Below are 27873 nucleotides of genomic sequence, written 5' to 3'. Positions count from 1 at the left end.
AAAATTTCCCGAAAAAAAAAAAAAAAAAGCCTTTTTTTTTTTTTTTTTTTTTTTTTTTTTTGCCCTTTTTCACGTTTAACCTAGAATTCTGACCTTTTTAGGACTCTTTTAGCGCTAGACTCTTGTGGTATAAATATGAGTCTCCTCGTTCAGTATTATTAAAACCAATTGTTGTAATTCTCTCCTTTAATTGATGTAATAAAATATCATCGTTCCTCTGCCAGTTTATTTCTTTACTTTAATCTTGTTCATGTTATTTTTGAGATCTTGTATTTATACTTCAAATTGGTGTCCATTAAATCTCAATTCTTGCGCTTCGTTTCCACCCGGTCCTAACAAGTGGTATCAGAGCGGGGTTATTGGTGGATTCTGGCTTGAAACTGATCGAAAATTGGTCTAAAAATTACCAGAAAATCAGAAAATGAATCTGTCCAGTTTTTCGATTTTTTGTCAGATTTGTTTTTGTTTTTTCTGGTCAAACCAAAAAGAGTTTGGAGAAACTAACATCACTAGTGTACTTAGCAGGCAGAGACGGTCCAGAAAGGGTCACAGGTCGCCGACGTGTTTCCGGCCTATCGCCGACGGTGGGAACTCCGACAAGAGAGTGGTGGCACGTGCGGTGGTTTTCGACGATGGTGTTTTCAGGCAGTTTTCTCCAGACGACGAGATGGACCTTGTGGTGGTATTCAATTTCAGTTTTGGGCAAAATTGTGGTTCTGGACTGTTTTGCCCCTTGCATGTTTGGAAGTTTTCAGTTTTGGGTGTTGCAAGTCCAGGTTCTTCGTGATTTAGTTGAGATTTTTCAAGGATGGATTTATTGAAGTATGAAATTCCGCTATTGGATCGCAATACAAGATTTTCGCTGTGGCAAGTAAAGGTGAGAGCTGTGTTGACGCAGATGAATCTTGATGATGCTTTGCTGGGTTTTGATAGGATGCCAGCAAATTTGTCTATGGAGGAGAAACAATGGAAGGATCGAAAGGCTTTAGCGCAAATCCAACTTCATTTATCCAACAATTTGCTGTAAGATGTCTTGTAGGAGAAGACAGCGGCTGCTTTATGGCTCAATCTAGAGCAGTTGTGCATAACAAAGAGTCTGACAAGCAAATTGACTCTAAAGCAGAGGTTGTATTCTCATCGCATGGCGGAAGGAGGGTCATTGCAGGACCACCTTGTTGTGTTCAAGGAGATCGTTACAGATTTGGAGACGTTGGAGGTAAAATATGATGAAGAGGATCTAGCCTTGGTCCTGTTGTATTCGCTACCCAATTCTTTTTCGTCATTTCGTGATACTATTCTGTATAGTTATGACACGTTATCCATTGAAGAGGTATACAACGCCCTGTTCATAAAGGAGAAGATGGAGCTTTTGGTTGGAGATCCTACATCTAGGAGTGGGGATGCTCTTGTTACTCATGGTAATCGACGGAGGGGTAGATCGAAGGTGAGGTACAACAATGTGTATTGTTATTACTGTAAGAGGAAAAGACACATCAAGAAAGATTGCGACAAGTTACAGGGTAAAGGTGATTTACATGCAAATCATGCGAGGCAATCAGGTAATTCGAACGAGACTAATATTGCTGAATATTTTTGTGATGATGGAGATGTGATGTTGGCTGTATCTGATGGGGAATCCAAACCTGAGGAGTGGATTCTGGATTCTGCTTGTTCGTATCATATGTGTCCCAATAGGGCTTTATTTCAAACATATGAGACGGTGAAGCAAGATGAAGTTGTCATGGGAAACAACCAATCTTACCGGGTTGCAGGAATCAGTCGGGTCAGATTGCGGCTACAGGATGGAACAGTAAGGACACTTGATCAGGTTCGCCATGTTCCAGACTTGACAAAGAATCTCATATCATTGAGTACCTTGGATGAAAAAGGGTACAAATTTTCTGGTGGAGGTGGAGGTGGAGTTTTGAAGGTTCGAAGGGGTGTCCGGGTTGTACTGGAAAGACGGAGGAAATTCCAGTTGTACATCTTGTAGGGGAGCGCAGAACCAGTTCAGAGACATTTGGACAAGTTCAGTACCGTGGTGGACATTCAATTTGGTACAGTACCTTTCGGGTTTGGCTCTGGGTCAGTTAAGAACTTTGCTCAAGAGAATGTTGGTGATTCCACTTTGCCACCAATTTTAGCGGGTACAATGTGTTCTTGTAATGCCAATGGACTCATGGAGCGCAGGTACAGTTTTGGAGATGTCTGTAATGCTTTAGAAATCATTGAAGGTGACAATATTGGCAAGGGCCCTTCTAATCCAGCGTGTGGTATAGTTTCTGCTACAGGGTGTGTTTTGACCCTATTTGGTCAACAGTAATTCCTTGGTGGAATTTCGAGAACTCGGGTTTTAGGTTCGGGTGTCGCTTGATGACGCCGGGTGGGGGAATGTGTTATCGTGGAGAGTTTTGGTTACTGTGTTGAAGAGATTGGTTATTCTGATGCAAACGAATTATTTCTCAAGATGGAGAAATTTTAGAGCTTCGTTCATTGCACCGAAATTTGAGTCAAGATGAAAATTGTTAGAGTTGGTGACTCAAATTAGAAAGGAAATCTTGAAGATGCGTGATGGATTTGGATAATCAAATAGTATCCGAAAAATAAGGAAACAAAGTCCTTGTCTCGTTTTTTTCCTTTTTCACATTTAACCTATAATTCTTACATTTTTAGGACTCTTTTAGCGCTAGACTCTTGTGGTATAAATATGAGTCTCCTCTTTCAGTATTGTTGAAGCCAATTATTGTAATTCTCTCCTTTCATTGATGGAATAAAATAACATCGTTTCTCTGCCAATTTATTTCTTTACTTTAATCTTGTTCAGTATTTTTTGTGATCTTGTATTTATACTTCAAATTGGTGTCCATTAAATCTCAATTCTTGCGTTTTGTTTCCACCCGGTCCCAACAAATTATTTCTTCCAGTGAAAATGGCAGAAATTCTAACCCAGAATGGCAGCATAGTGATTCAATAGATACGTGAAAAATATATTCTTTATTGTTAATTATATAAATTTAGGGGATTTCTTTGAAATTAAATAAACAAGACACATGTAAATTTCTTCATATCCGTAAATTAAGCCCACACTATATTATATGTCCAAAATCCAATAACTTTAATTCTTCATTAGTTCACTTTAAATTGGCTTAACCTTAAGATAGTCTTTAATACACAATTAATTTTATGTATACGCCCACATAACAAATTAAAACCCAGCACAACACATGCAAGAACCAAAGTGTTTCATCAAGGTACTCCATTTGAATTTCATTTGATGTGAAATTTACAACTTAGCCCCCAAAAAAATAAAAAATAAAAGCTACAAATCTTATCCAGTATAATTTCTCAACTTTTAGAAATGAAATACTTCAAATCACACATGGATACATGTAAATTCAGTAAAAAACTGAAAGTGCAAATTCTTTTTCGTTCTTTATATTTTTAAATTGTTATAAAAATAGTTGATTTGAAAAAGTAAAGGCTGAAGTGAATTACCTCTTTTTTTTTTTTTTTAATTTTTCACAACGAAACTTTTCAAAAGATAGGACATGATTCTGAAATGCAAAAAAACTTTGTATAATAGTTTCATTTTTTAAAATAATACAGTTTGACCCATCTAACACCTAGAGGGGAGTGAATAGATGATCATGGGAAATTTGAACTATTTAATTAATCATTGCAAGAAGTCAAAGTTATTAATTTATTAAAATGAATTCACATGCACACTATCCTATGTTGAATTGCCGCAGTATAATAAATTGCAGAAAAGTAAATAACATAAGAAAATTGTTGACGAAGAAAACCCCTTGCGGGACTAAAAACTCTGAGTCCAAACCAGTCTGAATTCACTATAAACGAATTAACTTACTGTACTGCCAGACTCAACTAACACTAGTACATTCTGACCTCCTGACTGTAATTTCCCAAAGCCCTCTTGAATTGCATACTCTTGCACCAATTTTCGGTTTCCTGATTTCATCTATATCATGGATTCCTAAGAACTCTTAATTCTCTAACGATCGGAACTCCGGTCTTCAACCTTTGATAGATGCTCTGGAAGTATGGATTTTTGTGTTTAATTTGAAGAATTTTGATGTTTTTCAATTCAACTCAAACATGAAAGGATTGAATGATATAGATGAACTATATGGAGTTTTTCACTATGTTCAAACCAATAAATTTAGTGAAGAGGCGCAATTATTTATAGAGTGGATGTTTTGGATAGTATGTGCCTAATAAAAATTTCAAAAATCGCAAAATAAAGTTTCTCGATACGCTCTATTTTCGCTCAAGCAACAAATGAGCGATAGTGAGTAACAAGCTATCGAAGTTCATCCTGTTTTTGACACTCGAACAACAACTTCGCGGCAAACTAGCGAAAATCTTACAACTTTTCCTTTGTTCCAAAGATGATTCTAATAAATTTTTAACTCATTTAGATAACTTACCACTCAATCTGTTGACTTTTTATTTTTACAATTATATTTTTGTTCACATATTGCCAACAACTTTAAAACCTAACAATTTTGCATAGAGGGGAATTGTCTCCGAGTCAAAGATAATGAGATGTGTTAATGTGGAAAAATTTTCATATCTGATTTTATGACTTTATTTTACTTAATTAAGGCTATGTAACTATTTTGACATGCATGAGACTTGGGGTTCATGACATTATTTGGAGGAGTATGAGCAATCCTTATAAATTAATCTATATTTTCATCTTTATTTAATGTGAGATTTTATCCCTTAATATACCACCACAAGATAGTGGGTTTTTTTATGCACATCAATTTAAAAATTCTTAAGCTCATTTTTTAGTATTATTCGGATCAAATTATTCCTTGGAGATTAACAAGCTTTGATACTATATTACAACTTGATGTTCCATTTTGAAAATCAAGCTCGTTAAATAGAAGTACACAAACCTTTATAAGCTAGTTATATTTTCTCAATCTGGGATTTTATACCATGGGTGACTAAGTAGTAGTTTGTATATCAATTCTTTTTGTTCCTGTTGATTAGGAATTGCTATCAATTAGTTGAATTAATCTACTTTTACAATTTTTGTATATATAATGGATTATATCACTTCACATGGAGGAGGCCCGAATAAAATAAAATATATGCAGCCCCCCTCCATGTGGGGTAGCAAGGGTGTAATGTATTATGTATACAAAAAGTGTACATGTAACATCACTCTAATTAGTTTTGTACATTCTGGTTTTGCAATGTCACCAAGTAAATAATTACTTTTGTTGGAGAAAACTATAACACTAATGTTACATTGGTGGTCCGTTAATTCGGCAACTTTTATTTTCTACACATTCAAATTCATAAGATGAGGGAATTATCCCTGCCAATCTTTTATTTAATATTGTTATCAAACTATTATTTTGGCATCTTTTTGACGACTTTACAAACAATATGGATCTTATAAAACTTGTACTAAACCTTAAATAAGTTTAGTTCACTACCTTCAAATTTCATTGTAGGACGAAGAAGGCCTTTGACATTGTCTTACCAGGGGAGTGTCCATTGTCCAAGAGAAGACAACTATAGCCACCTGTGTGAACACTGCTTTTTTCCAAAATGAAAATTAGAATTTGACTTCCTATTTTTTCTATACACTACGTGTGAACAAAGACTGGGTTCATACGGATTATCATGGTATAAATTATGATAAAATAATGTTGTTTAGATGCATTATTATCGCATGTAAACTTCGAGCTAAACTAGGTATTTAATTTTTAAACATATTTATTATTATGGTCATATGAAAATGAAGAAAAATAGTAAATGAAGAAAAGTTCATTGTAGATTAATAAACTGTAAATTTGAATTATGGATATTTTTCCTATTTTGTATATAATTACATAGAAGATTACTTTTGTTGGCTATGTGATAAATGAAATTTACAACAGGCTTCACATAATGCCCTTGTTTGAGCCCCATTTTTCAACCAAAAAACATTCTTCAACAATGATTTGACATCATTTCAACCACACATTTTTCAATAAAATAATATTATACGCAAATAAAAAAAATTCCTTATTTTTTAATCACATATTTTCCATCAATACACTATTTAAAAATTCATTTTCTTCACAAAAATTGGACTCAAACAAGGGCAATATAATTTCATATTTCATCATAGAAAAATATATAAATATACATTTTTGTCCTTGATATGCATTTGACAATTGACATGATAAGCAGTATACTGTAGCACTTGTCGTTATGTGTTTTTTAATAGTCAAGGATTCCCCTTTTTAAATTATATCAGCAAAAACCACCGTACGGTCCATAACCAGAATATTATAAATAAAAGAATAAGTGATTATTCAAGCTCAATCACTACCAGAGACGAATTGCTTGGAAAGAGGGGTGTGGAACTTTTTTTGGTTCTCCATGTGTTCGATGAATCTAGAGTTAAAAATAATGTAGATAAGATGCCTTCACGTTCAATTTGTCTAGATGATGTGGCATAATGATCTTTATCCATTTGCCCTTGTTTGAGACAATACATATCTTTATTGATTGTAAAAACATGAAAAGAACTTAAAAAATTACTACATCTATACGAGTTTCAAATAACGGTACATCCTTGTGATTGGATTCGGCTCACAATAAATATTTATGGGACGGTCAAGATTGATCGACTTTTACATTATAGGCTGGTCGATGAGCATACTCGATATATAAGCTATTATGGGTAGAGTTTGACCAGCAATAATGCTTGTCATCAACCATTCGAGATTTGAACACCCCATGAGGTCGCTCTTTTCCTTCAAGTGTAGTTTTTTTTCTCTGTCCCGATTTGAAGGCACTTGATCATTATTTTGTTTTTATTCTTCACGGCTTTATTTTTCAGTATGAGCGACAAATATTAATATATGATAATAATAAAATCTTATCTACTTGAATTTTTTTAAGCACGACAAGTCCATTCACTTTGGGCCTTGCTTGACGCCAAGCACCCCCTATGGGTGGGGCTTGCTGAAACTGGTCCCCCTAATTTGGCGCCTCTACCCATCCAGGGCCCATGTGGCCCTGGACGTGTATCTTTATCAATTCACTTTCATCATAAACCAAACTCACGTACGATGTTAAATTTGATGACATGAATTATATCTATTCTGTTGTCGTGTTGAAGTAACTTCTGAAAATGTTAACAATCTTAGGCTATTTACACATACCACCAACCTAATCATTAAGTTATATCTTCAAAAATATTGACATTCAACCATAGATTAATTTTTATTTAATTTTAGAATAAAAAATCATTTAAAATTGAAATGTCCGTGGTAGTGGTACAACATGATAACACTAACATAAATATTTTGTTTAAGGACTAACATTCTATAAATACTTGATTTTTTTTATTTTTTTTTATATATCTTCAATTCATAAAATTATGTCGAACAATGAACCTAATTCATCTTTGGCATAAAACCATACAAATTTAACTCTATTCGTATAGAAATAACAAAATAATTCCATAACAAAAGCTCTCTAACTTTATTATTGAAACCCCCCCCCCAAAAAAAAAGAAAAAAAGAAAGGGCATAATGTTAGAAAATCAAATTAGATCCAAATATAAATTAAATCCTAAGATCAACATTATGCTAAATTACTAGGATTCACAGATTCAGATAATATACCTGTATCAATTGTAAACGATTGCCTACTGTTGCAGAATTACTGCGACAATCGACTACGTACCGATGAATGCAAATGAAGAAGGTGGTTTTGTGATCTTCCTCAACCAAATCTCCTTATTCCTCAATAGGACCGTGATTTCTCTTTTTAATGGGGAGAAGGAAAAAGAGTGTATGATTTGGTATATTGGGGACCATAACCAAAATAACCTTTATATACTACTTAATTAAGGTTCCCATTATCTCTTAATTAGAGTAATATTAGCCGGTATCTACTCACTTAGTTCATATTAATTTGAGTAGTCTATGGGCATACAAAAAATAAACCACTTGATTTTTGCCCATTATATTAAATAGCTAATATAATTGTATTAATATGTTGTCAATATTAATTTAGGAAAATCGTGTTTTTCTAACACATAACTCAAGTGGTAAAAGTGAAATCGTACGTAGAGTAACTTGGATTTGAGTTCAGATGAAAAAAAAAATAGAAAAGAAAAGAAAACACTTAACGAAAAGAAAAAGGACATAACAATTAATTAAAAATCGTACCAGTGCATTCCGCGTTATCCATATTCACTTGCGAGATGATGTCACATGGGATGACGTACACAGTGACAATGAATGGTATATCATAAATATAATTTTAAAATTTTTTGTGTCTAAATTAGTGAAAAATACATTTGAAGTTTGTGTCACCAAGTCCTCACTCTATTATTTTGACAGGTAGTCCTCAATTTTTATTTTTCTAGTACTCGAATTCAAGTTTTGAAAGGGCTGAAAAGGGACCTCTAACAACAATTAACTACTTTAAGGTATGTGAATATTAAGATTTACTTTAAACGGCTTCAGGAAGTATAAAAGAAGGTATTTACTCAATTTCTTTGTCGAATTAGAATTCCTTATAGACACTTTTACCCTCACCTTAACTTTAAAAAATTCCGATCATCCTTAACTTTAATTAAATGTAAAAGAAAAATACCTTGAGGATGTTAGATGTGTTTTTCTTTTTCTTTAATTTTTATACCTTTTCTATTTGATTATCTTTTTATTTAAGCATAGGGGCAATTATTTCTTACATAAATCTGAGTTTATTAAACTAAAATAGTAAAATCGGATTTAAATATTACAAAATGAAAGGTTGAGGTCTGAGTTTACCAAAATATTAGGTTGAGATCTACTCGCTACAGTTTCAATAAGTTGAGGGCCCCATCTGTAATTTTTTCCAATATATTACACCTAACCTCGAGAAATTTTTTCTTTAACAATTTACTATTTAATGTTTCCATAATAATTTAAGCATTTATTTTATTTTAAAATTTCATTGCATGTGCATACTACACAGAATTCCCAAACCCCCACCATTTCTTCCCCTATCCACTGTTAGGAAAAGGCTACTCGACGAGTTGATTCTGGGTCAGGAATCCGCTAACATGCTTCGAGTAATTTTGTGTAAAACTCATATGGATAAAAGGTGTAAATTACAGCTATTTGCTCAAAGCTTGATGGACAAGATCTTGGATTCATTTGACAAGAGTCTTTCAATTCTAAACTGTAACAAGTACAATAAGGTTTCTGATTTTCTGGTGATGGATTCGTCGGATTCTGATGGCCAGAAGTCAGAAGATTCCACGAAGCGTACCAACACTTCAGAGTCCTTAACATTTTCGAAACGCAGGAGAACTTCGAAGACATGGACAAGAGAGACCGTTGCTGCTTCGTTTGCAGATGGCCATGTATGGAGGAAATATGGGCAAAAAGGTATACGCAATGCCGAACATCCAAGGTAATAATGTTGGCACGGAGAAAACGTTAATTTCATCCTTATTTGGTAGTGTTTTTAAAACCCTAGTTAGATTACTATCCTTGTATGTAGTAGGGGTGGACGAAATTATCAAATTAGACGTAGACCAAACCAAATCAGAATTAAATCAAATCGAGCGGTTCGATTCGATTTTACAATAATAATAATAATAATAATAATAATAATAATAATAATAATAATAATAATAATAATAAATTAATTAATGGTTTTGGTTCTTAAAATCGAGAACCATGATTTGGTTTTGATTCTACTTCTAAAACTAAAAACTACAATTGAGAACCGAATTCAATTTTTATAATTTTTTTGTAAATTTTTTTTTTTTTTTCACAAATCAATGAATCACATAAAAAAATTCAACTTTAAAAATTACAAGTGTTAAATGGACAAAACGACACATCTTATCTTATCACCTATCAGACAAAGCAGTTCAACCCTAGATCTAAATTCTAATTCATGTTATCTCCTTTTCAATTTTAGACAAACACTCACACTCCTATACTGCAGCTATCTTTACATTTGTTGAGTGTTTCATGTTTGTTTTGATGATAGATTTTAATTTGCATTTTAACCTTTGAATATTTAATTAATGAAGTTAGAACAAATCAAACCGGAACCAAATGATAATTTAATTAAGAGACCCAGCACAAACCAAAATGGAATCATCATCAAAAATGGAATCATCGATTTTGTTCCATATCTTATAAAAATTACTGGCTCCATCATCAAAAAATTATTGTTTCATGGTTCAAATCAGTTCTCTTCGAATTAGAACCAAATGGAATCAATATCATATCACCCTTAATATGTATAGTAATAGTCCTACAGTTACATTGTTCAATATATAACATGCATTCTATCTTCACTTGAAAATGTCACTGTGGCTCATGGTCAAATAAATCAAAGATCATTTTAGCTCTACATGAATAATATTATTGGATTTTAAGTTCTTATAAGTTGTGAAATTTACAGATTTTGTAAATAATAAGTGGATAACAAGTTGTGCCATATGAAATGTAAGGATAAAAAGTATATGTGACAAGTTTACGTTAAAATTTAACATTTCTCAAAAATGCTAAGCTTTAAATAGTGAAATTTGACATAAACATCACTATTTACGGATTCTTTTATATATTGATGAGATGGCCATAAATTTAATTAAAATTATTATATTTTCTTCACCACTTAAACAATTGTGCTTATACAATGTGGGTTGTTCTCCACAAAAAATAAATATATGAATAAATAAATGTTGGAGAAATTTTTTTATTTGATTGGTGAAGTTTTAACTTAGTCAAATTTTGCCATGTCATCTGTTGATAAACAAATATGTAATTTATGATGTACAAATAGCACAAAATAATATTATACCCTAAACATGCTCCAATGAGTCTTTAGATAGGACCTCCTATTTGTCTTGAAAACTAATGAGCTTAAATTTATGAACAATTCACATATATAAGTTCGAATTGCACGCAAGAAGACGTGTTAAAATTAAATAATCTGCTACAATAATTTAACTTTTAGATGACGTTACATTAAATTTAAAGTATTAACATTTTGTATGTGGACTATCTGCTCATTTCAGATTCATTACTTGCAGGAGCTACTTCAGGTGCACCTACAAGTATGATCAAGGATGCCAAGCAAGAAAACTGGTCCAAAAAATTCAAGATGAGCCACCATTGTATAGGACAACATACCACGAGCACCACACATGTAAGAATCTATATGAAGAATCTCCAATTATTACGGGTAACACTACAAAAGATTCTTCCATCATCTGGAGTTTCGACTCTCAAGAACAGAACTATAAACCTAATGGCAAGATGATTCCAACATTGCCCAAAATGCCGCTGGAAACTAAGGAAAATTTTCAAATTTTGCATCAAAACAAATCATCATCACCATCTGATTACTTCATATCGCCTGATATAACAACATTTGAAAGTTTTGGGCATTTCTCTGATTTTTCATCAGCATTTGATCAAGGGCATGTGATTTGTTCTGATATGGATATAGAAACGATGGTAGGGTCCGTTTTTGATGAATTTCTTGAGTTATGGCAGACTGGCTAGCTTATTTTATTCATTTCTTTCATGTACTTGTTGAATATTTTTCGGAAAATTTCATATTCGCTTGACGTTTCCATCACTCATTTTCATGCGAGGCCAAACTCTTCGTTTTTTCTTACTCTGGAATTTCTAATCCCAAAATTTGAATCCCGCAATCACAAGTTTTGCACAGAGTTCGTATACAGGCTGGAAATCTTGGAAACAAATTAAGCTCACGGAATAAACTTTATGTTGAATTTTGTGAGTATTTATGGAGAAAAAGGTACATGAAATAACTAATATGGTTTTGCCACTTGGAGAAAACGAAATTTACATAATAATCTATTATTCACTTACTCAATCTATTTAATGGCTCATTTTGATAAAACAAAACAAAATCCAAAAGTCCATAACTGGGGTTTCGATGAAACCCTAATTTCATCATCACCTAAATTTCAACGTTATGAAAGCGAAAAGGCATCCAATAAAACCCGACAAGAATATTCCATCAATGTCCATAAAAACATAAAAGAGAATTTCCATCAATGCCCATAAAAACATAAAAGAGAATTTGAAAATATTGTTTACAATGTAAACATAAATCAACCACTATAGATCTCTTATTTTATGGCCTTAGATTCTTTTTTTCCACCATCGATTGCCGTGATTCTCCTCATACCACCCCGATCCACGTAGTTTCATTATCTGAAATTTTTTATTGAAAGAGAGAGTAATAAAATCAAGTGGACACATACATGGATTTCCAGTTTTAATTGAAAATTGAAAGTAAAACTACCTAAGCTATATGTTATGGAGATGCATTTTTTAATTAAAATGAGAGATTGTACAGCTGTAATCTTACAGATGAAGTTATATATCATTTTTCTTTCTCTATGCTTTGAATAGCCTAATTTTGTACCTAAGAAGCAAGGGATGATTCTTTCTCAGCTGCAACTCTTTGTGGGTATTGTTACCTACCGTGTGGCCATGAGACAAATGGCCGATGCAAACGTATATATATAATGTATATAAATATTTAGTTTAGTATTTTATGAATCCCATAAGGATAATTATTTTCATAATTTGTTGAGTACTTAGTTTCCTATTTTATGGGTTTGTACTCTATTAAGTGTAATATTCATATTCATTCTAAATCATCTAATGTATATAAATATTTTTGAAACCTTTTTATTCCTTCACTGAAATACACTTGAAGCATATGCAGACTAGGCAACCTTCGATTTGGAGACTCCACATTTAGCATGTAAGTCACCACCATTATTTGAACTCAAACAAATGAACTCATATTACTAAAAATTTCATAGGACTTACCTTCCTCTCAATCCGAATTGAGCACACTAAGAATGACAAACAACCCAAAATATCCAAAACTTTAACTCATGCATCTGTCGTTTTCAAGAACTCCCTTTTTTGTCTAGAAGTCTAGGGACAGATTTAGAGGCTACCAAGCTAGGGCGACCGTCCTAACTGGATTCGTCGGGGAGAATTTTTTTTTTTTTTTACACTGATAATAGATAGAATTTTTAGATTATACATTTGATAATTCATTTTAATAACAAACATTTCTATTAGCTTAGTTTGTTAGCCCTTTTATTATTGAATTGGAGGTCCCGTATTCGAAACATTTTAAGAGCAATATTTTTATAATTATTATATTTAAACAATTTTTACCAAAACAAATGCAAGAAAAGTGATTCGAACCTATTATCTTCCTTAAATATATTAACCACTTTATCATCATAACACTTACTGATTTTTAGCACATAATGTGATGAAATAATGTATTTTCAACTTTACAGGTTTAATGCAAATAAAAACATTTTAATCGGTGCTTTTTCACTCTTTTTTATTTTATTTTATTTTTTCCCCTCTAATCAATTGATTTGAGAGTTTGGTCAATTAATGGTGAATGAATTTGTAGAAAAATTGGCTTTAGTGTCATAATGAATCTTTCAACAAAACTTATTTAATTAATAAAAAGTTCCACTTTTCGTTTACAAAAAATTGATTGCGAGAAAGTGGAATCATACAAGTACATAAAATTAATTTAAGCAAATAAATAATTTCAATTTTGTTAGTATAATAACATTTGTTTAATTAACTTTAATTGTAAACTGAATATTGGCATTTTGTTAATATATAGTGCCTATTTAATTGAAAAATAAATTAAGGCATTTTGCATATTGCGGAAGGATTTTTTTCATCCAAAATAAAAGTTCGTACATAGTCCTAGTGGTGTATCTAGTTCTTCTAGTTTTAATCCGTACATTTTTTTGAATGTTATTTAATTAAATATTAATAAACAACCTCGTTATCACGGACGTTGGCCATCGATAGTAAACTTTCAACGCTCGCAATCTGTCCTAGCTGAGATTGGATTCTGGATTCGCCCCGGGAACAATACACCTAATTAGTGTTGAGAACACTACTCTTGCTTGAACACCTGGTTCCTTTTTTTTTGCCCAGATATTTTTCCTGTTCAATCTGGAGGTGCTTTTAATGAGGCATCAGTCTAACTGAATTAAATTACGATGTTTAACTATGAAAGAAAAAGTCCCTTGCAGAAATGGACGATGGATAGGAAAAATGGTATGCTGAAAATTAAAAATTGAAGAGGTGGTCCATGACTCCTCTTAAGCGTGGTAAAAGTGTGCACCGTGTGCTGCTAAAATTGGCCTGAAATTGTGTTCTTGAAATACAGCTTTATTACGCCAGATGATGACACGTGGCGAATGGCTGTCGGTTGTATCTGGCTTTTGGATTCTTCTGCGGTTTAATACACTTCAATTGGCTTTTAGTTCATTGACTTGGTTGTAATTCTGGCTTTTGGTTTGAGAGAGAACACCTCTTCAGTTTAGGGTTTCCTCTTCTCTCAAAAATCTCATTCGAGATACTCAAATTTTCTAATCACTTTTCTAATCTAGATTGATTCTTAGTGAAATCTATGGAGGAAATATTGTTCTTCGTGTCGTAATATTTAGATTAGAGTTTGAGTGTGTTCTTGCTAAAGAGTAACTCAATTGATCACAACTAAGAAAAAGATAAGTCTACTGTCTTGAACATCTTTTCAACCTTGACAATCATTTTGGGCTGTTATAGTGCAAATGAGCAATATCCACTTTTTGTGGATGCTCAATAAAGATTAGGTGTTAGAAGCGATTACCGAACCTCTGGGACTTAAAGCCAAAAAATCCTTGCACTCATATTTTGATTTTCTGCAATTTTATATTTCTGCACTTTGATAAGATTAATTGTGTGTTCGTTTAGTTTTGGGCATTCAGTTGTATAAGAACTTGGGTCTTTGAACATGATAATAAATCATCAAGAAAATCATAAAACTTTGTCGGATCTTGAATTTTGTGGACTTATCTTCGAGAAAAATCAGAAGAAATTGATTTTATAAACTTGCTTAGTGAAATCTTTTAATTTTTATAACTTTACTTTGTGTAGTTAGGATATACATCTTCTTAGGGGTGGACGCGGGTCGGTTCGATTCGGTTCGGTTCTAAAGCGGTTCTCTTTAGAATCGAACCGAACCAAACTTTTCGGGTATCTAATAAATGAAACCGTCGGGTCCAAATATAATTATGGAACCGTTCGGGTTCGACTCCATTCGGTTCCGTTCCGTTCTGTACTATAATTAAATTTTTTAACATTTATAACAACTTTATATAAATACGACTAATGATACATTCAGTGGTTTTGGAATGTCAGAACTAGTAAACTACCTTGTTCAAATGATTGCTATGATCAAAGTTTCGATCGGCGAAAGTCACGGCTTTGATCGGAGGTCAGAGTGTCGGCCGACGATTGTATAGGTTTTGGAATATTAGCGAGGCTGCGAGAGTGAGTGCGAGAGTCGAGACAACGTTATGCACTTTATTGTAGGTGTTTAGGGTTATTTAGTGGATTTGATCTTGTTTGGCTAAGAAATGAAACAATAAAATGGGTAATTGGGCCAAAAATTAAAAAATTAGAAATGAAACAAATTATTGGGCCAAAATTTGGATTCAGAAATTATTTATTTTGTTAATTTGTTTAGAAAAAATTAAAATTAAAATAATTTGATTTACTCAAAATAAAAAAAAAATTAGAAAGATTCTGTTCTTATTCGGTTCTTCAGTTCTTGGTCTAGAACCGAGAACCGAACCGTACTCGTCGATTCTCAATTCAGATACCCGTTCGAGTATTTAATTTGACAAGAATCGTCGGGTTCGGATCTGTTCGGTTCGGTTTGGGAGATTTGCCCAGCCGTACATCTTCTAGAAATTAATCTTTGTCCAAAGGCTTGTATGAGGCCTTGAAAATTTGAGATAAATCCAGTAGAAGTGTTTATATAACTAACCAAATTTTAATATTTAAGTTGTTACTAAAAGTTTCATTCAATAATTAAATAAACGTATCAAACATCCCAACATGAATTTTTTTTTGCTCCATCAATAAAATATATGGAGAACATAACCAAATAAAATATATTGTAGATAAATGCTAGAAATCATGCATATCACATTCATTAGATAAATAATGGAATGTTAATTCCACTAATATAGCTTGATACAGATTAAAATTTAATACCCAATAAATTATATCTTAAATTTCTATATAAAAATCCTTATGAAATAAATTAAGATAATGCTGGATTAAAAATGTCTCGTTACACTGGATTATTTTATTTGAGTTCTATAAATCTTTGCACCATGACTACACCTCATAGTCCGCCAACCAACGACTTGTTGTAACCTGTGAGGAGTAGAGAAAAATTGTGAATACATGGAAAATACTCAATAAGAAACGAAAATAATGGTGTAATTTCGAATAAAAATATTTAAATCTATGTGTCAAAATATTGTACCGTCATTATATTTTTAAAAATCAGTAAGAGCTCAATAAACATCAAATCTTGGCACCGAATGGCCATACCATACATACCATTTCATATCTTAAAACTTTCATAAGCATAATAATTCAACAATATAGAAATAAACAATTTAAATGGGATAAAATAATGGCACCTCGTAATCCTACCTTGTTAGATTGCTTTAATTTTTGCACGACCAAATTAAAATAATCATGTTTACTAAGTTCTTTCTGTCTCTGCCTTGTTTCTGTATATACATGATTTTTTTAATTTGAATTTAGAAAAGTTATTGCCTTTATAAATTATATTATATGATAAAACTCGATAAGGATATTGGATTTCGTGTAAAAGATTACGTGTTTTAAGCACGCCTCTATGGAACACGTGACATGTTAGGGAATTTTACACCAAAATATAATAATAATAAAATAAAATTATTTGACACATTCTTTAAGTACTCCTACCCACGTGGCTTCTCCATAACACACACACACACACTCTCTCTCTCTCAATAAAAGCTTTATTTAGTAAAAATCAATTACTAACTTACCAAAAACTTGCTTTATACACGTGTTACGTATTAAAATTCTAAATTCATTAAATAACTCAACTAAAATACAATTCAAGATTCGATCTTGATAACTTGGGCTTCGTTTATTTAAATTAAAATTTTTTCGAACCTAATATGCATAATAAGTTGCAAGCAATCCAACAAGTTCAATATTGATATATTTATCATTACTCTATCAATAGTTAAATATTTGACCCAAATAAAATTGAATTTAATAAATTAAATATAAAATATATAGGACATAAGATAATTAATTCTACTCTATTAAAATAAGTTTCTGGGACTTTACAGTTTATATGGAGAATCTTGAAGGAGAAGACTTGGAAACATTATAATTGATCTATGTTCTTTGATTTATATGCGAGTCTTCTTCTGTATGCCCTTTTTTGTGTGATGTAAAATTGCTTAGTAAGAAAATTCAATGTACAACCTGCTATCTTTGAGGTACTTTGTATATTCTTGTATTGATTAAATTTTTTATTAATATATACTGTGTGTATTATTTTTTTTTTTCAAGTTTTAATCATATTAAATTCTGATTGAATTCTATATGTGTGTTTGGCTCACAAAAATTGCTAAGTGTAATATTCTGACGGTTCATAATTTCTTGATATTTGTCTTTTTCAAAGATGACAAATAAAATGTGCTAAAGCCTTCGATAATTCTTGGCCTAATCACGTTAATCCTACCAAGAGAACTGAACTTGAAGAAATTACATGTAGTATTATTTTCTTATATTTGTCTACTAATGTTATAAGAGCTATTGTTGGTACTAAAACTACTGCAGAATTATGGACCAAACTTTAGGCTCAGTATGTGACTAAAATTGTTCCAAATAAATGTTATTTATTAATAGTATAAGTGTCTTTTGTTAAACTTCCTTTTCTACTTAACAAAAATTTTATACCTATAACAAATTCATCAATTATACTTTTTGCACAGATCTATATATATCACAGACATATGATTACAGAAGGGGAAAGAAAAAATTGTTTAAAAAGGATAAAATATATATATATATAAAAGACAATATCAAAATAAAAAGAAATATAATATTACACCAAGTAAGACATACTATAAAAATAAAAAACCCAATTATAATAGATATGTTAGAAAACCAAAAATTAAAAAAGATTGTAAATGTTATATTTGGTTAATAAAAATCTTCAATAAACTCATTTAGGATTAATAATAATAGGAGTAAAAGGGCTTCATAGAGAAAATTTAGGAGCTAAAGTACTAAAATGTTTATATGATAGCAGATTCATAGATATAGAACAATGATTATTACGAAGCATAGAATTATATATGAAAAATAAAGGCGGAATAGTATATTTTACACCAGATTATTTAATTGGAACAAAGAAGAATTTATCAAATAATTACATTATTAGGACAAAAATTTATAAAGGCTATCCCAACAAAGAAATTTTCTTCAGAAACATATGCAGGATTAGATTGGAACTTAGAAAATTTTCAACAAAAGCCAATTTAAGTTCCCTTGACCCATACTGATGAGAATTTGACTCCATGAGAAATTGAAAAAAAAAAAAAAACCGCCAAATTGGCCTATTTCTTATGTGTACCAACTGAAGTCTTTTAAGAAATATAAATATGGGCTGAAGAATGAATGTTTTTTCAGCAGGAGGGCAAAATGCAAGAATCCTCTTTTTTTCTATAACATACTTAACTGAAGTTTTGTCAGAACGTTAAGTCGAGCCAAAGTCAACATATATGGAACAACCATAAAAGAAAACTCTTTTTGTGGCGTATGCAAACCCACACAACTCAATTCAACAAGAAGTAAAACAAATTGAACTAATAGATTCAATTCATCTCATATATCAAACGATTTCGAAAGAAAGAATTTTTTTTTTTTTAAGTTCAATATATGTAAGAATTGATACTTTAGATGCATATAAATCATATCTTGGAAATTATTTCTTTTTTGTCAATCGACCTTTTTTTATCCTTTCTTTTGTTTTCCTTAATAACCAACAATTGGTTTTCTTCATAATGATAACTCAACAATTTCTATCTTGTTTTGCTACTCATTTTTTTTGTCATCACAATATCTTTCTCTCAATCATTCTATTCCTGTCTATGGGTAATCGGTGGAATTTTTTCGAAACATTGGATATTTTGATAGAAAAGGAATTCTTTCGTCTCAAAATCTCAATAATTTTCATTCCTTAAAGTGCTTCTTTCTTTCATTCGGAGACATTTGTTTCGAATTTGACCAATTGAGATATCTGAAAACAATATTTTTGATTATTTCTTCATTCAAATTCGAAGTGGCATCTTAGTCTATTTCTGTATTCTTTCTAGATTCAAACAAAATCACAAATAAGATAGATTCATAGGTTTGATATCCTATATAGAACTCATTGATGAAAGAAATATTCGATAGATCACATAGAGCCGACGAATGAGGTGGGTTGATTAACAATTCACAGATGAAAAAATGGCAAAAAAAATAAAGCATTCACCCCTCTTTTATATTTTGCATCTATAGTATTTTTGCCCTGTGGATTTCTCTCTCATTTACGAAAAGTATAGAATCTTGGGTTACTAATTGGTGGAATACTGGGCACTATGAAATTTTTTTGAATGATATTCAAGAAAAGACTATTCTAGAAAAGTTCATAGAATTAGAGGAAATCCTCTTCTTGGACGAAATGATCAAGGCATATTCAGAGACACATTTACAAAAGCTTGGTATAGGAATCCACAAAAAAGCGATCCAATTAATCAAGATACACAATGAGGATCGTATTCATTCTATTTTGCACTTCTCGACAAATAGAATCTGTTTTGTTATTCTAAGCGGTTATTTTGTTTTTGGTAATGAAGAACTTGTTATTCTTAACTCTTGGGCTCAGGAATTTCTATATAACTTAAGCGATACAGTAAAAGCTTTTTCAATTCTTTTATTAATGGATTTATGTATCGGATTCCATTCACCCCACGATTGGGAACTAATGATTGGCTCTGTCTACAAAGATTTTGGATTTGTTCATAATGATCAAATTATATATGGCCTTGTTTCCAGTCTTCCAGTCATTCTCGATACTATTTTAAAATATTGGATTTTTCATTATTTAAATCGTGTATCTCATTTTTGGAAAGTAGGTCTTATTGGCTTCACAATTCTATTATCCTTTCTCTATGCAACCCAGGGTCTTCACCCACCCGAACACGAAATCGAAACTTCATTGCCTTTCCTTGGCTCACTTCCCTTAGAGTGGGGAATCCAGTGAAAGAATAGTAAAAGGACAAGTTTATTGCTACTTACGGTGATAAAGAAAGAGTGATTGGCTTTCTTCCCGGCATCACAGCCTATTCCGACAACGCGCCAAGCTCTAAAGGAATCGTTTTTCTTTTCTCTAGCCTTTCGGCTTCCGCTCCTACTTCGTAAGAAAGTTGAGTCCCTTCTTCCTTACTTACTTTGCTAGCTCTTTCTGCGCTTTGGTTTACCTTGTGACTACAGTGGGAATGCTTGCTTAATTAAGAAGAATTTCTTCTTTCCAATAGGAAGCTCTGGGTCTCAATCAATAGAAAGTCTAGTATGCCCTTTCTCTTGTCGACTGGGAACCCTTTTTCAGCTCTGAACTCTGCTTTTGAGATGGGAATGAAAAGCTACTTTCTTTTGTACCCTTGCTTGAGTGGTCTCATATAGTTCAGTTAAGGAATTGATAGAGTCATATCCAATCCCTTTCTTTATAAATTGACTTGGTATTCATTTTACTATGGTAGAAGATCGAAAAGAATCTGGCTTCACTCTTTTTCTTCCTAAGTAAGGGCTACTTACTGCTAAGACAGCTATGGAAGTTGCTAGCCTCCCTCTTACCATTCTTTAGCTGGCAAACAAAGAAAGAAGAAGATTTTCTCTTGCGACCTTCCATGTCAACTCCCCTTTTTATGGGAATGATTGAAAAAAGTAGAATTCCTCTTTCTTAGAGACTTAGAACTCATCAGGGTTTCAGCTCTCTTTTCGCAAGCTTGATTCGTAATAGCTATAAGCATTCGTAACCTAGAGTTCTTTTAGTACAGGAGAGAGAGTGGATTAGTAATTCTTTACAGATTAGAGGAGACTAAGGAAGAAGGCAGAAAAGAAATGGATCTTGCCGATTCTGAACGAATTGAATGCGAATGGTATTTGTCTTTTCGCAGCATCCGTGGTTGAACATGAAGGCTAGCTACTAATGCTAACGAATCTCGTTGTGAATGATTTCAATCAAGGTTCTAGACGCGACTGGATGGCAAGTGACTTTGATCTCACGCAAGCCTATACTTCGGATGGGCACTGGGCTTAGACAGATCAAGATTGGGGCTTCGTTTAGTCGCCTGTGTAGTAGAAAACTCTAAGTTCTATGTTGAATGGCCATAGTGAGTTCATCACCAGTGGCATAAGCAAAAGAGGCATATGCGGGGGGAAGAAATGGAATTTTCCTCACTTAGGATCCAATTCCAGTTAAATCCGCAACAAAGCCAACACCAAAACCTATTGCTTTTGTGGGATCAACTGCTCCTTTTCGATATAGAACTGGATAATCACAAACTGCGCTTGCTTCTATCCCTACTTCTGTAGGGGGCTCGATCTCTAATGGTTCTGCTATAGAGATACTCTCGATATGCTTGGGACTCCGCATCTTATCTTATGGATTTTGAATCGAGCAAGATGATATGTTGAAATGGGTGTTAGCTTAAACCACCATAGAACGAAGCTTAGTCGTCGCCCATATGCTAGAGATTATGTTGGGTCCATCCCGAGATGCTCACTACGGCCTGGCTTCGGGGACTTTCCCTCCCGTTAGCTTGTCTTTAGTTAGATAAATCCCATGTGACTCCTAGTATTTATTTTTTATTATGATTTGGTCAAGTAAGAAGTGTCAGCAATCCGTATAGAGCTATTCCTAGTACTTTGACTTAAGTCACCATGGCTACATAGCGGTTCTCATTCTCACTATGGTACTTTCTCTTCTTTCGGTTATTATCATTTCCTATACTACATCACAGTCAGGGTTGCTCTGGAACGAAGCAACTAGAAAGATAAGGAAGCAGCAGATGCACGAATGGAGGATGTAAGAGTAGGCTTTGAATTTCATTCGAATATAGTGGAAAAATGAATAGAATAAATGAGCCTTTAGCTCGAGAAGGCACATGGATCGTTGAACTTTTACATCATGTAGCGAAAAACTACTCCAATTCCTAAAAATAGCTCAGTAAATGAATGGTCGAGCAAGTGGCTGATGGAAATAATACAAATCGGTGCTATTTCTATCCAGTCTTTGTCCCAACCCACTAACCCTAATAGGGGGTACACCGAAGACAAAGACAATACAACCAAAGAACAAGGTCACACCTTCGCCACTTTATCTGCCATTACACGTTCGAGTAAGGCATGCCACACCAGGAATAGTTTGTGGATAAGAAGTATTGTTAACTAGAGAGAAAGGTCTATCAACTCATTATCCCATTCATGACACTCTTGACTTGGAAAATCCCAACCCCCTTGGAAAAGCTTATAGAGCTGGGCACAGTTTGATTATCAGCTGCTCCCCGACGATCAGCGAATGCGAGCCCTGTGAGCTACGAGTGGAGAAGAAAATGAGCCATCCTCACCAACTAGCTTATCAGACGCAAGCCAAAAAATTCTTCCAAATAAGAATGAATATGCCGGATTAGCATCAGCACCAGATTTGACTGCGTTTTATGAACCTGGTAGTGACTTTCAATCCCTTGCTCCACCTCTTTCAATGCTTTAATCCACTAGTCACTCCCATTCGGATAGAGGGACACCACAAACAAGAAGGGGATTTAATGCTCTAAGGAGAGTGGCTTGACCCCCGCGAAAGAGATTCTATTACCCTTTCTACAGCTTTTTATTTTAGTAGAGAGATAACCCTGAGGAGGGACACTAGTCCCTTCAAGACATAGAGGGATATAAGTCATGGATGGATGGCGAATGATAGGTAGGCAACCTCTTTACTTTCTATTAGACTATAAAAACAGAGGATCCAAAAGTGACCCAAGAATAATAGGCATATGGAGCATAAGAAGGCTTTATTTAAAAGATCAAGGAATAAAAACCTTTATAGATGAGGGGGAGTTCCGACTATTAGATTAGGATTGATGGCAGGCTGGATTCGAAGGAAGGAGTTATGCTTCTCTAGAATCGGTCCACTACGGACATCTGTATTTAATGATTTCTAGTGACGAGGGGGTTTGATGAAGGGTGCACGTTCGGAGCTAGTGTAGAGAGGTGGTGGGAGCGGCATAAGATCGCACGGGTCGGGCTTCCAATTTCTTCTTGCTTTTCTAATCTTCCTTCTACGCTCTGCTATCTTAATGTAATCCTGGAGAGTGGGCTTATAGTCTAGCCTTTCAAGCCCTACTAAGTAAAGTGGGATCGTGTCTTGTCAAAGTTATTAGCATAAGCCTTCCTTGTAAGCTAATCCCCAGACCTAGACTTAGTCAAATAGAGGGTTCAATTTCATCTTTGCTAGCATTTTCCACCTGGGTGAGCTCATCTTCATTCTTTTGGATGGCCTAACGTCGAGGGGAATACAATTGACTATCTCGAACTGATACGATAGAAATTGAAATCCCGACTCTATATGCTGCACAACTTCTATCTTTCTTGAGCCCACTTCTTCGTCATCAGCTAAGATAGTGACTAGCTGGTCATCGATAACGAACTTTACCCTTTGGTGCAGCGTAGATGGGCCTTATGGGGAAGGGCCCTGCAAAATGGAGCCAAAGTCTTCCCAATAGGAAAGTGAACGATGCCTCGATATTTACCAAATTCAAATTGATCTTGAACTGGTAAGGCCCGATCACAACGTCAAGTTCAATTACTCCAACCGTATAGCGGACAGAATTTTCGAATGCTCGGATCGTCATCGTCTTTATCTTTATATCCAAATGCCTCCGCCCCAGAGCCTTTACACATGATATTTGCATATGATATTGAGTAATTATCTGAACCTGCTCCATCTTTTGGATAGGTTTTCTTGACGTGATCATGTTATCCACACTTGGTCTTCCTTTCAAAGTCACATGCAATCTAAATTGAATCAATACATCCTAGATTTGTTTTTGTTTCAAGCGAGAATTAATTTTTCCAGCAACTTCATACTTCTTATGTTCTCAAATACTCAGAACGACTTATTGTTAGGGTTGGACAAAACTCTCGAACCAGATCGAATTGAACCCGAACTGAATCGAGTTGTTCTTTTTAAGTTAAATACTAAACGAGTATTGGAATCGAGAATCGATGGATTCAGTTTGGTTCTCAATTTTTGACCAAGAATCGAACCTTCCTAATTTTTAATTTTTTATATTAAATAAGTCAAATTATTTTATTTTTTTAAAACTTGCTAACTAATTTTCATCACAAGCCCAATCTAATTAAATTGACCTAAGATTTATTCAAATATCTTATTTTACCTTAGTGTCGTTTCTATCGTTCTGAATAAATCAAATTGAAAGCTCAACTGCTCCTCTCTTCATTATTGTGAGCTCCCTACTGAAAGAGAAATTTAATAATCAAATCTATAAAGAACTCAATAAAGTGAGGCGCAAAAGATATCATGGGATTGGACTAAATTATTTTGTAAGATCTAAAATTGAACATGTCATTAGTTGAATCAATGTAACATTGTAAATATTTAAAAGTTTAATTCTTGTACAGAATGCGGAAATTGAACGGAATTTATAATTAAATAAGACACGACGATTCCACTTATTAAATATCCAAAATTAGGTATGGACCATGTCCAGCCCTAATTAATGCTCTGCTATCACTATTGGGATTTAAGAAAAACTACGGACTGTCAAAATCTTTTACTATGTGAAAAATTATTATAATCATAAAGAATTTTCACTCGCCAAATCTTTCGAATATTGTAGAAAAAATATCGTAAACTTTACCACAACCACCAATTTCTACTCTTTGAAAATTTACAAAGAGAAAAAGAAAAACTAGGATGCTTGTTTTACAAATTTTCCTCTCAAAACCCTCAAGTCACATGCCAAATAAACAGAAACTCACATCAATATATAGAAGTATTTAACTGAATTTTGACATAATTTTTCTTCGAATTTCAGGTGATTATAACATGCCTTATTGGAAACTTTCAATTAATTGTATTATTTTAACAACTAAATAATTGGTCGTAAAAGATTTGTATTGACAATTGGTTCTTTTTTCAACAACCAACTGTTTGGTTGTTTAATAACTATTTTTGTCGTTAAATACTATAAAAGCAACCAAATTTCAACAATGAAAGAAATAGTTGTTAAAAATTAATTTAGACAACCAATTAATTTCGTTTCAATAACTACTTGATTTGTCATTGTATTAATTATTTTTGTCGACAAAATATCATTGAAGCAACTAAAATTTAATTTCCTCTATTTCAACAACGAAAGAAGTGGTTGTAAAATATTTATATTAACAAACAAAAATATTAATCGTCAACAGTATTATTCACGATTCTATAACTTTTACACATTCATACCATACTACAAATAAACCTTACTCACAACTATAAACAATTATAAGAAGTAAATGAAAGCAGGTATGAAGAACATTAACAAGAACTAAATTTTTTTAGGCCTTCAATCAATTAAAATATCCCAACATCAATTACAACTAGATGTTAATTATGTAAAATATCATTACTTACACAAAAAATAAAAAATACACCCACTTCAATCATTAGTGTTCTCAACATAAAAAACAAATAGATGTAAAGTTAGAGACTATTGTCCCGATCAAATAAAAATATATAACATTACTACATCACCAAAAATAAGTAAAAGAACATATTAATTATCAGCATTTAAACCATTGGATGAAGACACATCAGATTGGATAGGCCGAAGAAACTCCTCAAGAACGCGACTAAGAGAATATTTGGACAGATTTCAATTGAGAACAAAGATCATGAACCTCATTCTATAAAGCAACATTCTCTGCACAAGTACCACAAATTTCCAACCTTATCTTCTTTGAATTTTTCTGTTGATCAACATAGCTAAATCTCTTGTCCAAAACTTGCTCACATATTTCAGATTCTTCTAAAGGCATATGTTGTTCATTCGGATCTAGTTGAGAATTTTGTTCTTGTAAAAGGTCGACCATTCAATTCTGAGGATCCACGTAAATTATAAATAAAATATTAGATTTTTGAAATATTTATTATACAATTATAACAAATAAAACTACTTACATAATGGGACTCCACTTTTTTAGTTGTCCACCCTTGTTCATTGCTACAATATATCTCATTAAAAATTTAATGTGACTTGGTAGCTCTTTTGTAAGCGAATCCCTCTGCATAAAATAAATAAATAAATAAAAATAGAATCGATATATAAAATTCATGAAATATAATATTTAACATCTTTATAACTTACCATGTCATGTGCATGTATAGCATAAGATTTTGATTCTTGAAGAGTTACCATTTTTTTTTGCTCAGTTTGCCTAGCTCACTCCGGATTTTTCTGCAATGCATATTTATCACAATTATAATTAAATTTAAAAATCATATGCATCATAAAACACATAAAAGGAAGAGAAAAACACTTGGAAACACACTAGATCATAATGTTAAGAGCCAAACCAATCTAAAAAAACTAGACTTAACTCAAGTAATATGTGAATCTAATCATTTTTCCACAATCATGAAAAGGGTTCCAATTAACAACTACAAAAAGTATAATTCTTGATTCAGCCATAGCATTTAACGGAACTTTTGCAGGTAATTGTTGGGAATCTACTTATACATGCACAGCGGAATTTAAAATTATTTCGATTCCCACCCAATAGATCTCATTGTGTTTGGTTAGGAATTGTGATAAGATTGTACCTTTTCCAGATCTGCAATCCTTTTGCTTTTCTTTTCGTTCCACAACTTTGATTCGCCACCACAGCTGTCCAATTGTCCAGCCTCCAACGGTGATCCACACAGAGAATATGATTGCAGCCTCTAGGGTTTTCTCTTGTGCTAGCAAGAATAATGAAAACCTTAATGGACCTCAAACCCTAGTTATATATTTATATAAACCCAAATAGGTTCGGCCCGGTCCGGTCCAATAATTAATTAATCCAATTAATTAAACCCGGTCCGTGAATTAATTAATCCAATTAATTAATTCGAAAATATAAATAACAAATCCAATTAATTAATTTATCCAACGATTGTTAAATTAACTAATTGGCAATTTGCAATCTTCCAATTCTCTTTTGTGTGTGACCCATTAGGTTCCCGACCACGATGCCTAACGACGTGAAATATTATTTTGATCTAATCAAAATTGATAAATTAAAACACCCATTTAATTTATCGTCAATTCACAATCGCCGTCCCTGATTGACATCTAGCAATGTGTCAGGGCAATACATGTGAGGGGAAATGTCACGTGGTATGACAAAACCAAATTCGTTCGTTTACCGTGAAACTATAATCCTTTCGTCAATATGATCCGATCAATTACGAGATATGGAATTATGTCAATCTCAATCATCGATCATATCTTTCACTCCACTATTAAGTCAATATAAATCGAAAACTCCTTTTCGACTTATGAGTACACCTTGGCCAAGGATTTCATCATTGACTTAATTGAATGAAACGCAGATCATAATCTCCTACTATCTAAGAGTGACGAATCCTTTATTGAGACCTTAGTTCCTTTGCTTTCGCAATGGCTCTATTGTTATCACAATACTATTGTATGTGATCAACAATATCAAGAACTACTTTAAGTTCATTTATGAACATCATGATCCATATTGCAACTCTTTGCTACTTCTGAAGTATCCATGTATTAGGTTTCTACTATTGAATCAACGGTTGCTTCACGTTTGGAACCTT

At 32.9% G+C, this 27873-nt stretch overlaps 1 protein-coding gene across 1 annotated transcript; it reads left to right on the top strand.

Annotated features, from left to right (window-relative positions):
* Positions 1-2152: 2152 nt before the first annotated feature.
* LOC111368257 (probable WRKY transcription factor 67) lies at positions 2153-11558 on the top strand. Its single transcript, XM_022989497.1, has 3 exons — positions 2153-2292; positions 9004-9444; positions 11084-11558. Exons 1-3 carry the CDS (start codon positions 2153-2155, stop codon positions 11556-11558), a joined length of 1056 nt encoding a protein of 351 aa, XP_022845265.1.
* The last annotated feature ends 16315 nt before the right edge of the window (positions 11559-27873 follow it).

This window comes from Olea europaea, chromosome 19 (genome assembly GCF_002742605.1).
Source record: "Olea europaea var. sylvestris chromosome 19, O_europaea_v1, whole genome shotgun sequence".
In the NCBI taxonomy this organism is placed as follows: Eukaryota; Viridiplantae; Streptophyta; class Magnoliopsida; order Lamiales; family Oleaceae; genus Olea; species Olea europaea.
Note: the sequence above shows the minus strand (reverse complement) of the source record. Positions and strands in the feature narration are given on the sequence as shown.

Bases quoted from the DNA above. Each gene is read 5' to 3' on its own strand.
- LOC111368257 (XM_022989497.1), top strand. From the start codon at position 2,153: ATGTGTTCTTGTAATGCCAATGGACTCATGGAGCGCAGGTACAGTTTT. The intron at 2,293-9,003 runs GTGTGTTTTGAC...CATACTACACAG, and splicing joins GGTATAGTTTCTGCTACAGG to AATTCCCAAACCCCCACCAT. The intron at 9,445-11,083 runs GTAATAATGTTG...CATTACTTGCAG, and splicing joins CGCAATGCCGAACATCCAAG to GAGCTACTTCAGGTGCACCT.